The 14,154-nt window shown below is 34.5% G+C and overlaps 1 protein-coding gene across 3 annotated transcripts in view; it reads right to left on the reverse strand.

Moving 5' to 3' along the window:
- Positions 1–309: 309 nt before the first annotated feature.
- Positions 310–14,154, reverse strand: part of LOC128989583 (uncharacterized) — a 32,776-nt gene continuing 18,931 nt past the window's right edge. The window contains exons 6-11 of one of the 3 annotated variants that reach the window (XM_054411496.1): positions 13,601–13,741; positions 11,901–12,076; positions 8,576–10,490; positions 7,569–7,697; positions 6,164–6,310; positions 310–1,791 (exon numbers count right to left, since the gene is read on the reverse strand). In XM_054411496.1, the coding sequence (XP_054267471.1) occupies positions 1,460–1,791; positions 6,164–6,310; positions 7,569–7,697; positions 8,576–10,490; positions 11,901–12,076; positions 13,601–13,741 (2,840 nt within the window). In that variant the 3' untranslated portion in view covers positions 310–1,459. The remainder of the gene's footprint in view (positions 1,792–6,163; positions 6,311–7,568; positions 7,698–8,575; positions 10,491–11,900; positions 12,077–13,600; positions 13,742–14,154) is intronic. The other 2 variants (XM_054411498.1, XM_054411497.1) reach the window with 2 other exon arrangements.

Below are 14,154 nucleotides of genomic sequence, written 5' to 3' on the forward strand. Positions count from 1 at the left end.
TACGGTAATAGCTTATTCCCTATATAGAAAATTCGCTAAAAAGAAAACTGTAAACAAAAAAGAAGCAAAACAGGTGTTGTGTGCTATCCCTATAACTCAATCAACTTCCACCCAAACTAGACACCGTTTATTAAGGTGGGCCCTCCACACCAGTCAAGGAACACATTATCAAGCTTAATATGGATTGCACATGTCATACCGGATTCAAACCCGCACATGTAAAAATAACTCAACCCTACACCCGTGAGTGCAATGCCGAATACAAAAACAATATACTTGGGCTGGGTTTGTAATGAAGATCTCAACACACATTTACCAACATCCAGTTTATTATTATAAATTGTTTTTAACTAGAACAATTAAATTAATTCTGGCTTAAATGAATCACATATTAAGGAAAACTACCAAAAGATACTTGGTTGACCAGTATTTACAGAGTTTATAATTTACAATAACTACAGAATGTTACAACTGACTCTGGTACAGACTCACAGAGTTATCATCTCCGGACAATCCAGCTGGTACTTGGTAGTGACTAATATAATATCACAAACAAATGATTTACAATTTACAAAGAAAGACGCCTTCTCATATAACAACATATTGCTTACACTCCAGGAACTATTTTGTTTCGTAACAGAACAAAAGTCAAAATTTACAATTTACAACTGGAGTTTCATCTACAATAGGAAAAATGCTAATTTAATATTTTATTTGATTTAACTAAAAATGTTACAAAAGCAACTTATTTGGTCCAGTAAAATCCAGTGAAGTTTCATATTGAACTTAGTGTTGGGTTCAATAAAATTGTAAATAAAAACTATCAAAATACAGTTACAAGAGCTCAATAATATCTGTTATCTAAACAAACTCCAAATCGGACAACTTAAACTTTCTTGATTTACAATCTTTGCGGCCATTGATAATAAATGCTAGTTTTAACAATATCTACAGGATCGAAAAAAACAAGGAAGCATTTCTCACTGATTCTAAATATGTTGAAAAGTAATAGCTCAAATATTTCTGTTATCAAAATTAACTCCTAATCAACTCAAACTTTCTCGATTAACCATCTTCGGTGCCATTGATAATAAATGCTAGTTTCAACAATATTTACATGATTGAACAAAACAATGAAGCATTTCTCACTGATATAGAAATAAATTATCACTTAATATTATATTTAAATGCGAAACATATGTAAGAAAAATAGAGTTTCTCAACATGATTACAAGATACAATGCTATCACAACAAACCAAATAAACCAATCACAAAACAACCTGACTTGAAAAATAAGTTTCTCCGACGCTCTTCAGTACGAAAAAATAATAAAACTTATTTGTGAAAACTACCACTTAAAAGTCAAGGAATCTCTTTGAAGGTAATAAATTACTCACATCATACCCTTGAAGATAGTAAGGTAATCTACTACCTAACTTTCCCAAGTCTAGCTGAGGATCACTTTGACTTCTTTGGGCTGGAACTTGCCTCTGAGCCGATTTTGGGAACACTAGATTTTGAGTTTTTCCTACTAAACGTCACCTTGATATCTTGATCTTCTTTTTCAAAATCCTTTTGACTGCCTAAAATGAAATCACTGTCCCTCTTTGGTCTGGATTTATTTCTGACAGGTCGCCCCGGAGACATTACTGCAGGACTGGGCGTTGAACCGAAGATCACTTCCATGAAGATCTCCTTCAGATGGGAATCATCGACTGGTCCATCCGACTCCTGGCTTTCTTCTTCCTCTAAGGACGGGCTGTCTATTATGTTGACTGAGTTCAACGATTCTGAAACAACATTACATTTTTTATATTTTATAGCAGTATTGTATAAATGTGTGTGCAATGGATAATCCACACTAAAATCACCAGGAAATAATCTGTTTTCACAATAGTTCTTCTGACATAAAAACATAGTAAAATTAATTGTACTTTGAATAGACTACTGAACAGATAACTGAAAACCACGGTTAATCTAACATGAAATAAAACAGTCATTACTAACTCATAAACAAACAACACCTAATACTAATGGACTTAAATATGATAATTTGCATCCTCAAAATAGAATTATAGTAGGCTATTGCACAATCATGATAATTATGTTAGGTCATTAACCATGGTTCAGTTATAAAAACTGCTATGTTTAAAATCACAGGTTTCACAAACTTTTACTAAAAAAAATTCCAAACATTTAAAATTAACCCATAAAAAAGTATAAAATAAAAGTAGCCTACTTATACATTATAACAACAGTCGTAAAATACACCGATAATTCAATTCAAAACTACTTATTCATCTCTTGTACATAGAAATACATTGAATAGTGTCAACAGTTGCAAGTAATAGTTATTAAACATTCCTTACACAACAAAATAAAAACAAAATTGCACAAACTTTTTTTTTTATTTATGTTTTTTATTTGTCGTAGGACGCTAAGCACGAGCCTGGTATTGTTTTTCACATTATTTCAGACTAAACCTAGGGGTTGCGGCATTATTACATGGATAAAATACATTGGTGATTTGGCGGGGATCGAACCCGGGACCTCTTGGACAAAAGTCCCGCGCTCTAACCACTACGCCAGCTCGCTCCCCACTTTTTTTAAAATAAGACAAAGAAAGCAAAGCCAAACAAAATGAATGCAATTGTAAACAAAAAATACATAACCTAGGTTGAATTTGTTTTTAACCTCAGTGACTAATCAACTCTTCAAAAGAAAAAATAGCCTCGCTGATGAGAAATCTTTTTAATTTATTTTGCGAGATTATTATAAAATTTGATCCCGCATACATGGGTTTTATCTCAAAAAGTTTCAGACTATGGTGGCCAATTGCAAGGTTTTCCCAAATTCTGGTGAAATAATTATGACTATCCCCAAACTCGTTCCAAATCATGAAGTCTGTCCTTTACTGATAAAATTTTTTCAAAAAAGTACATTCCGTAAATTCTCATTATATTTTCTGATTTAAAATCTTCTTTAAGAAGTTTCAAAATCTGAATTGCAGATAATTTTAATAGCTTTCATTTGCTTTTTTAGAATAGAATTCAAATTGTAATCACTAGTTGCACCATAAAGTGAAATCCCGAAAGATATACTTGAGTGGATATATGAAAAATAAACAACTTTTAGAGTTTGTTTTTCACATAAGGGTTTCAACCTAAATAAAGCATATAATCCTGATGTGATTTTGGCAAGTAACTTTTCAACGTGACTGTTCCATTTCATAATTTTATCAATTTCCAATCCCAAGAATTTAATGTTGTCCATACTTAGAATTTCTGTGTTCTCGAGTTTGATGATTGGTTTATTTTGATCCCCTAATTCTCGAGTTTGAAAACAAATGAAATTTGTCTTACCTGGATTAAGAAGCAAATAATTATAACTAAACAAATTATTTAACACTGCTATATCGGAATTTGCCTTCAGTTCAATTTCATCGTTTGATTTCGCAGTGATTTTCATATTAGTATCATCGGCATATAGGCAAAGTTCACTCAAGTCACTGAGTTGGGGAAAGTCTCTAAGGTAACAAATGAATAATAAAGGGCCTAAGATGGACCCCTGAGGCACTCCTAATTTCACATCTCTAATAGAGGATTGGTAACGCATTTTACAGTTTTTGTTTTGGTGAATTATTTCTACAAAGTGTTTTCTGTTGGAAAGGTAAAACTTCAGTAACTTAAGTGCATTGTTCTTTATCCCTAATTTGCTTAGCTTTGAAAGTAAAAGGTCATGTGATATTGAATCAAAGATAAAGATAAAAATGACATTAAAACATAGCTTATTCTTTCTCTTTGTTCTTCTCTTCTTTCTTGAGTTTCTCTTCATTCAACAAGTTGCCATGGTTAACAAATACCCAATCACAAAATGTTGTGACATAGCAAGCGCACAGCAGACAGATGTGTAGGCCCAAGGAGCAGACGATTGTCAGTGCAAACGGTTAGCTTGACCTTGAAGCTTTGTTCGACATTCCTTTGTTTTGCTTCCATTTTATTTTGTCAAATGAACTGCGATTTTTCAAAACAATAACTTTTTAGCCTAAACTGCATATAAATAATGGACAGAAATAGTTAAATATACAAAAAGTTTTAACACATTAGACTTAAGAAACAAAATTATTTTATAACACTTTCTGGGTACTGTATTTTTTTGGACAATGATATTATGTAATGATGTTATGTTAGCGGAAGCCTATTGTGTCAACGGTCGGACCATCTGAGGTCGGATTCGGTGTGTAATCCTGAGCTGAGCTTATGGAAAAAAGCTTGCACGTACAGCTTTTTTATATTATGAATTTTACATAATGCCATATAATTATTGATCACAAATCTTTTTTTCAAAATAAAATCTTAAGTTATGATGCATAGTAATTTGAATATAACTTTTTTAAGTACATGAAAAGACTACAAAACAAGAAAAAAATTAGAATAAACATCACCTAATTTTATTTTGTTCAAAAGGCAACATTTCTGAAAGTTTTTATGGTAACAATATAAAATAACATTTAAATATAAAATAACTTAAAATTTGAAATGGACTTACTAATGCATTAGCATAAACATTATTATTTGAAAGATATGTAAAGACAACATAGCCGTCTCCGCATTCAAGGCAAAATATCCAGCAGTTATGTAGACATTAAAATCGTCTCCCACTATAACGTCATTGTTGTCATCTGCAACTGCATCAAAATCGTGACATTTTTGATTGCACAATCTTTGCAGATGCAGTTGCTGAACGCAATCATAAAAGCTCGGTTTTCTGACTTAGTGTTCGACCTCTCAACCTTACAGGCTAGACTAAGCCTAAAAATCGAGCCGGACGCACACCTCTACATTACATAAATTAAAATGAAGAGGAAAGTGTACTCTCAACCGTAACCTTTTGAGCCTCTGAGATTATTCACTGATTTATCTATACAAATTTGTTTTCCTCGTCTTAAATACAACTAAAAAAGTCACTCACACACAGTTAGGGTTAGTAGAAATAGTTTAATTTTTTATTTGAGGTGGAACTCTCAAAAAACCAACCCATTAACTTTCACCCGTTTGTTCACTGCCTATTTTAGGTAGACTCTCCCATAGACCGGTAAACTCCTCAAAAGTAAAACTTACGTTCTGAACTAGGGGTCATTACAACCCTAGATCTACATTACTTACTCTTGGCTAAGGACATGATCCATTATATTACTCAGCTATTTAAAGTATAAATGGCCAACCGCACTGACATTACTAGTAAACCCTAACAGTAACCCCAGCGTAGAATTTTTAAGCTTGAGTACCAGGTTGCAGCACATTTTACATTCAAATGTCACAACATTCAACTGTTTTACCTTTGAAATGCTTGCATGGAAAATTGTAAATGAAAGCATGATACGTTACTATTGATGGCTGATATATGACAGTTTGGGGCCTAGGGTTAAAGCAGGATATAGGCTGGGGTGAAATTTGCTTTAGCAAAAATGCTACAAACTCTCATACAACTTTTAGAAAAAATATTATTCTTTACACATTAAAAAAATTGCCAGTAATAGCCTATTACATGTTTAAAAATTACATCTTCAATTTTATTTTTAGCAAATTTGCTAAAGCCTGCAAATCAATGTAGCATTTTTAAGTTGTGTATAGTAAAATGCTAAAAATGCTACCGCAGCTTAAACCCTGAGTTAAAGTGTAATTCCAAATCTTCAGATTAATACCAGAGGCTGCAGTCACACAAACACAGTTGCAGCTCGGGAATTCCATTGTTAAATCACGATTGCACTATGAATTAATTTTAGAGCAATCTTAATCAAGTCATGCAAAACCATGCAAGGCATTACCCAGCTTAGACACAAACAGAAGTGTAAATTGTTGTTGGAAAGAGATTAAAAACTGAAGAGGTTAAAAAGCCAGGCAAACCATCAGAGACCCAGGAAATTGTTGTGAAAGGAACACAGGAAGGATTTTTCAAATGCATGATTTTGATAGCTACAAAAAAGTCCAAATAAAAACAGCTTTGAACAGCTATTGAAAACAGAAAAAATATAGAAGAAAATACAATGAAAATAAAACACAAATACAAAAATAATGACAGACAACTACTGTAAAGGAGGAAGAAGGAAGTGTGTACACACACCGATGGGATGGGATTTCCCAAACAAAGAAAGGACCTCACCATATGCAACCGGAGTACAAAGAGTGTTAGAATCCTCATTTTTAATTACCAAGTTAACTAAACTCTTAGGTTTCTGCTGTTCAACACAAGTAGCCGAGGATTTCCTACTGCTTGTCCTTGAACTACGACCTTTGGTAGCTGTCGCATCTGAAAAACCATAAATTGAGAACCATCAATTAGTAATTGAGACTAGTTTTTTCAGCCCAATAACACAGATTGTTCGAACTATAACCAAATATCTGTTTGGTTTTCCAGTAATTTTATCTGTAATTAACAGATTTCGTAATGCACAAATTGTATCGCCTACCAGGGTGTCCAGCAAACCATCGTAATGTAATTTAACACAAGTAATTTCAGGTTTTCCAGGATTTTTGTAGATTTAAAAACTTAAATTTCTGTAATTTAAAAAGACAAAGATCCATACAAAAAGGTTTTTTTCATTATTGTGTATATAATTATGGGTTTTGGTTTAATGTAGGGTAAAATGAACATTAGTATCATTGTGAAATCCAGGAATTTCCAATCTTGAATATAAAAAAATCCAAATCCACTAGAGAACGTTTCTTGGGATTGCCGCAATCATTTTGAAACATCACATGCAGTCTCAGCAACACTATTAATCTCTCACGGTAGAGATTTTCTAAAAACGATGAAAGGTTCAAACAAATACAACAACTTTAATAAAGATGCTCAGCATATGATGTTGACAATTGTTCCTCATTCCTAGTCTTGACAATTGTTCCTAATTCCTAGTCGTACAAAAATTATGAACAATTCACAGACTTTTCCCTGTCACAAAAACTCACTGACAACTTTCAGTTTTCTAAGTTTCTATATCGGCTCGATTCCCTGCATCACACTTATTTGTTGCTCAACCTCAGCCATTATAGTATGAATTTCAGTGATGCATACTAAGTGAAAAGCGTTCTCACAGTCAATTTTGAATAACTATATATTTTTGAAGTTGTATGAGAACGAGACAATATATTAAATGTAGGGGTCTGCTGGTCCCCGCATTTTTTGGGTCGGGTCGGGCCAGCGGTAGGTCCGAGATACCGATTCGGGTCAAAGATTTGTTCGGGCAAAAAAAAAAAAAAATCATTTATTTTCGAAGAAACACAAAAAAATATTATATATATTGTTGCAAAGGAATTAAAATGTTCAAAGGAGAATTAAATATTAAGTTTGCTTAAGACCTTTAAGCAGAGCAAATGCCAGCCACACTGCCACTAGCCAGAGCCAGTCATCTACTGACAACTGTGACGCAACAGTGCAAAGAAAACCAAGTCAAAAAGAAAGACTATCCAAATGTTCTAGATTAATTCCAATGTAAAGTTTCTAAGCTGGTAAAATATTACAGTTAATAAACATAACATATCAAATCTTTGGAATTGAGATAACTCACCATTACTTTGTTGTGAGGAGGTTATATGGTTGACAATGAATCCCTCTCTTTTAATCTCCCTCTTAGTCGAACTTTCATTTCTATGTTCAGGCGAGTTTTCTGGTGTTTTCTTTTTCAAATTTGTGTGTGCTAAAAATAACAAAAACTAGTCTTAAAACATATTGGAAACAAAAGTATTGCACAAGGTACTTTGATGATATCTAATATTGCTCTTTACAATGAATATTGCCACAAAATAATAGTTGGGATCCCTGTAACCATTGTTCTATGAAAGTAGTGTTTTGTCTGCAAAAATAAAAATGATGGTAAACAAATTTAATTTGGTTTAAAGTATAGAAGCATTAAACTCACTTCACAATATATTGCTTGCACACTCCAAAAATATACAATGAAGAAAAACAGATGAAAAAAGAAATTAAATATTTAATGATGATAGAAAGATTGAGAGCTAAAATGAAGTTCTTGAAAGCTAATATTAAAAAAATAGCTAATAGCCTATTCAAAATGCGCTAAGTAGAAGATAAATACGTTGAACAAAAAACTAACTCGGTCCATGTCAAAATGGCAGCTAATTTTTAATTTTTAGAATTTAAATTACTAAAACAAGGCTGAGTTTATGATAAAATGTCAAGTACACTTTTATTTAGCGATTACAATTTCCTATCAAACGACACCAAGTTCAAAAATATAGAATACGAAGTATGTTAAATATTACAATTGTTAGTTGTAAAATAAGGCCAAATAAGGTGCAATTTGGCTAGATTACTCTTACTCAAGCAATTTACAATTATCCTTATTAAAAACATTCAAATAGTCGCCATTTTGAATTTCTAGTATGAAGGCTATTAAGAAAAAAGTGATTCTTGAAAATCACAAAATGACGGCTTTGTAATCATTGCCTTACAGATGGTTTAAATGAAATTTGATATTTGAATCATGTATGAACCCAGGAAAGATTGGTAGAGAGTTACGAAACACCCTTTATACATTCAGAAACATCTGCTTACCAGGGGGCAAAGCTTCCTTTTTATGAATCCCATTCTGTAATGGACTTAATTTCAGCCTTTTAGACTCTCTATTTTCCACAGGTCCCTCGACTGATTTTCTTTTAGGGGATTTAGACTTTTCTGTTTTAATCTTTTTCTTAGGAACTTTTTTACCGTTTAATCTTTCGACACCACTAAAATTCTTAAAGTCTGTTAGCAGTTTTTGTTTGGATTCATTATTTTTCTTCAATATTGAAGACAATGTTGTTTTTCTAGCACCATTTTGAACGTTGTGTTTTAATTTAACTTTGACTTTTCCTGATGTAACTGGTTTTACTGTTTCCTCAGTCAGCTTCCTTGCTGGTTTTACGTTCTTTTTGACCTCCACACCTTTGTTCAAGGATATCTTCACTCTGTTTTTCATTACTTTTGGGAGAACTACTAATTTCGGTGTCTTTTTTAGTCTGAGGCTCCACTTGCTTGTGTCTATCAGACCTACCAGTGATTCCAATGACTTTCCCTTCATATCTTTGCTGTGCTCTTGCACATGACACATTAGCTCACTTTTCTGAAATGCTTGGAATGTACAACTTTTGAAAAGGCATTCGTACCTCTTCCAATTAGTGTGTAGGCGTACATGCCTAAGAATGTTGCTCGTAGTCGCATGCCTAAATACTTTATTACACAAGTGGCATTTGTTCTTACTCCAATCGACATATTTGTTTAACCTTTTAAGCATTTCTCTGGATAAAGTTTCAACATCCACATCCTTTTCTTTTTTCTTAGCATCAGGACTCGGGGATACTTTTTTCTCAGCATCAGTACTCGGGGACACTTTTTTCTCGACTTTTACTGGTAACATGTCATCCTTACAAATGGCTTTCAACTGATTTCTTGTCAATATCGATATTGTGTTTTCAAATTCCCTTCCTGGGCTCCATTTCTTGATTTCTTGTTTCAACGAGATTGGTTTTAGATTCACAGAAACTTCGTTGTCGTGTAGATAGTCAGACTCAGCTGATACTTCTTCACAAGTAACTTCTTTGGTAGGTGAGAACTTGATGTTCCCTGTGTACGTGCGGTAGGTCATGTGCAAACCACCGTTGGTCACACAAGTGGAGTCTGCTTCTGCGCTTGGAGTGTCTAAAGATCTAGAAATATTTATGTTTTTGATCTCAATTGACTGTTCCACCTCTATATATGTCTTGTCGGCTAGAGGTGTCAGTTGGCTACTCAAGCTACTGACGGCTGAGGTATTACTCTCTGACGTGTTGTCCACATTCCCGTCAAAGTAAACAGTGTTTTCAGCCTCTTTATCTTTTCCCTTTAACCTCTCAGAGAAACCGTTCTCCAGGGTCGATCTTAGCTGAAGACACTTAGCCTCAAGACTCTTGTTTTTCCCCACATTACCTCTGAGGAAAGTCGACCTTTTGCAAGTGGATATTTCGTAACTGCCGACTTTATCCAGTGTATTGGACAGATAGGAGCTCACTTTCTCTATTCCCTCTGGAGATCCGCAGTTGCTCGCGGTTTTCAGGAACTGCTCCAACACGGAACTGTCTGAGTTGTTAGGTTGATTGTACATGGAGTCTTTGCCACTGACACTGGGCGTCTCCACATCACTGTCATGTCCTGTGATGGACCTCAGCGCTCGGCCACCCTGAGACGGGCTCTTGCAGTAGTTCATCCTCACTTGAATGCCAATTTTCTTCTCCGGTGATGGTTTGGGCATCGGTTTCTTGGAGCAGGGCAGCGGGCTGAGTGCTACCACTGCACACACGGGGTTGTGCACGACTGCCTGGCTTGGCTCCACCCTGTTGCATGCCGCTATCCTCTTCTGACATATCTGTGAATGTGAGATGAGCGCAGCCTTGCGTTCAAACTTCCTGGCACAGCCACCACATCGCAAGTCATCCTCAAAGTGACCAATCCATTCCTACAAATAAATGGTTAGATATTAGTCTAGATTGATAAAAGAAACCTACTCATGGTATTTTATGTTACTCTAAACAGTAATTATAACATGGCAGATCAATTTTTTTCTACATGAAGTGATGTCACGAATAATTTTTTTAACGCTAAAACCGTTGACAATTTAAGCATGATTTCCTAAATTCCATGCCAAATCTATCTAAATTTAAAAAAATCAAATACCATTCCCATGACATGTTAAGATTACATTTTATTTGTAAATTCTATTTTCAGCTAACTCTTATATTTTACATAAAGCTAATAAGGATCACTAACTTTTGAGAAAACCGTAAGCCGGGGACACCAATCAACTGAATACAGTGCGCATAGTTGAATGAAAGGTCTCGGTAAGATATTTGCCACAAAATATTAGCTCTCCTAAGGGGACGTGCCATAATAATAATAAATCACATTTAATAGTACATTTGATAACTAGGGCCTAAAGTGCGGAGTGAGCTGGCGAAGTGGTTAGAGTGCGGGACTTCGGTCCAAGAGGTCCCAGGGTTCCATCCCCACCAATCCACCAATGGATTTTATCTAAGTGATAATGCCCTCAGTCTAATCTGAAGTAGGCCTAATGTGAAAAACAATCCCAGGCGCGTGCCTGGAAAAAAAAACTAGGGCCTAAAGTGACTCTTTTTGACCCCGAGATCAAATTTACGATTGAGGGGAAGCAGAGTTTGGAAAATTAGGGAGGGTTAAAATGACTTGAAAACTAAATACGCCTAATTTTTTTATAATAATAACCTCCTAAAACAACTTGAGGCTTGTTTTTCAATTCTGCTAATTAATGCAAATAAGCAGCTCTTTAGTAAGTGATTCAATCGGTTCATCTATTAAGATTGTGTTAGTGTATTGGTGTACACTGTACTATCGATATGTCAAACTGTTTACAATAAGGCAACATTTACCTACAATTGATACATACTTTTAATACATGCAATTGTTTACAGTCAAAGATTACAACTGAGTTGACAACAGCTGGTTTGTAATCCATAAGGGATATAAACAAATTTTTACTCCCTAGAGAGTAAAAATGCTACTTTAGACCCGCAACGCATGCATTAAAAACCGCTTTTTTAATGCAGTATGACAAAAATGACTAAAAATATGTGTCGTCTCTTTTTTATTTATAATTGTTTGTTTATTTTTTTCTAAGTTAATCTTTTGATTCTTACCGTACCCTACATTTTCAATTGTGCTTTAAATAAGACAAGTTTCATCACACAGACCAAAGTAAAACTCGCTCGTGTTAAGCACGGAATAGGTGACAGTACAAACAAGTGATATTGACTTAATCATATCCATTATAATATCTGGCATTGACAAAGACATTAGGCTAAGTGATTTATCAGTAGTGTTATTAAAGAGTTACCTTATTGTGCTGAAGAACCTTTTGCTGTTGCTCCTGCTCAGCCTTCTTTTTACTGTTCGGGGAGGCAGACTTTTTACTTCCATTATTTGTAGCAATGGCAGGTTTTTCAATTTTAAACTCTTTTTTGTGTATCTGAGATCGAAGTCTTCTTACTTGCTCACTCGTCTTTCTGTGGACTAATAAACAAATTGAATAAAGAGAGGATGTTTTTAAAGATTGGAATATTAGTTCAATATTCTTAGTTGTTTAAAAATTGATGTTTTAGTTTCACTACAATGGTTAATCGTTTGCCAATAGTAAGATTATATAAATTATTTTAGATGGGGGGAACCACTAAGTGCGTATTTTAACCCGAATATGGGTGAAGGATAAGTGTAGAATACATAGCTGTTAACTAAGAGCCCATACAGCCAATGGTAACTAAGGGTCCTTCATTTACAGTGGAATCCGAAACCACATATTTCCTTGTAATTAACAAATTGGTTTAATTATCAGGATAGTACTGTAGACAGTCATATTACTCACTAGTGCGGACGTTAATCCACACCAGGGAGCATCGCATCCACAGTGTTTGCCTATAAATAAATATCCACAATTCGTGACCTCCTAGTAGCTGAATTACTGGACAACACCACCGTCGTAAGAGCTCAAATTAAAGCTGAATACTCATAATGAAATGATATTCAATCTTTAAAAGTGATGATGTTTCCATGACTAAGAAAGAAATTCAGGATTTCATAGTGATCACGGAGATGTTCAAAATATTACCTCGAGTTTGGCTAGATCGATATCTCAAGCTGGCAAGTGATATATCTCAAAGATATCTCAAACACCTCTAGAAAGTGGTAATTTTTTTAATATCTTCATCTTTGACATGGTATTTATTTCAAGTATTTAGAAGGGTTTGAACCATTGACTATTGGATATTGAAGTTGTATTAAAAGTCAAAGGTTAAACTTAAATTGGCTAGTTAAAAACTTTCGATGTTCGATAATAATTAATGTTTAATAACGATCTAGAAGCTATGTCCAAAGGCCTATCTCCAAATAAAAACTTAAATCGCTGAATTCATATTTTTACCTAAAAAAAAACACCATTACTCCAAAATTACTTTATGGAAAGACATAAAGACAATGGTCAGTGTGCTATAACCAATCCAGTTAATTATGTTTAACTGTTATATTTTAAAGAGTGATTGCTACTCACTTGGTGCATTCTTGCTATTAGGCCTACTCTAAAGCTGGGTTTTCCTAGACGCGGAGTCGGCCAGCGGAGAGCGGACAACGGAGAGCGGAATTGAAATTAACATGGCATTCCGCTCCGCTGCTAGGAAAACAGTAACATTAAATTACCTAAGACAAGCTGAGTCCGCTCTCCGTTGTCCGCTGGCCGACTCCGCGTCTAGGAAAACCCAGCTTAACAGGAAATAACTGTATGTATTATAAAAAAAAAAAAAACAACTTTGACGATGTCTATTGTAATACTTGTATTGCTTAATGACAAATAAAGATCTTGAATCTTGAATCCATACAGAAATTATTTTGGTAGCCTATCACTAAAAAAAAAAATAGCCTATCATTATCAAAAATTAAGTTTTAGGTATCAGTATCGAGAATTGATGCATTTTGATATCGACACATCACCCACAACATAGAAAAGTGTTATGTTGAACAATTGTAAAGATTGAAGGTTTCACTTACCTTTGTACAAATGTCTGTAAACACCCCAGGGATTTGCGAAATAGTTCTTGCAGCAAGGGCAAGAATAACTTATTCTGATTAGTTCATGGAAGTGTCTCTTGTGTTTTGTCAATGTTTTGCGATTAGAAAACTTGATGTTACCTGTGAGACAAAAACCGGTTACAAAACTACGTAGAATATCAACCACAACCAATTGCTTTTATTTAGTAATACTTGTAATACTTTTCATTGAAATGGCGACCATACGGAAGTAGGTATTTTAAGCCAAGTGGAGATGAGTGTAGGATGAGTGGCGTGTTCTTGTAGTCTTGTTAGTGACTAAGGACGACATATTCCTTAGACACAGCTGTTAATTAATAGCCCATACAGCCACTGGCAACTAAGGGACCTATATTTTATGGTGGAATACGAACCACAATTTCGCCTTGTTATCAAAAAACTGGTCTAATTATCAGGATAGTAATGCGGATAGTCGTAGTACTCACTTGTGCGGACGTTAATCCACACCAGGGAGTATTCCATCCACAGTGCATGCCTATAAATATCCACAATTC

Source organism: Macrosteles quadrilineatus, unplaced genomic scaffold (assembly GCF_028750875.1).
Source record: "Macrosteles quadrilineatus isolate MER2022 unplaced genomic scaffold, UCM_ALF_1.0 Scaffold_3__2_contigs__length_128488019, whole genome shotgun sequence".
Taxonomy (NCBI): domain Eukaryota; kingdom Metazoa; phylum Arthropoda; class Insecta; order Hemiptera; family Cicadellidae; genus Macrosteles; species Macrosteles quadrilineatus.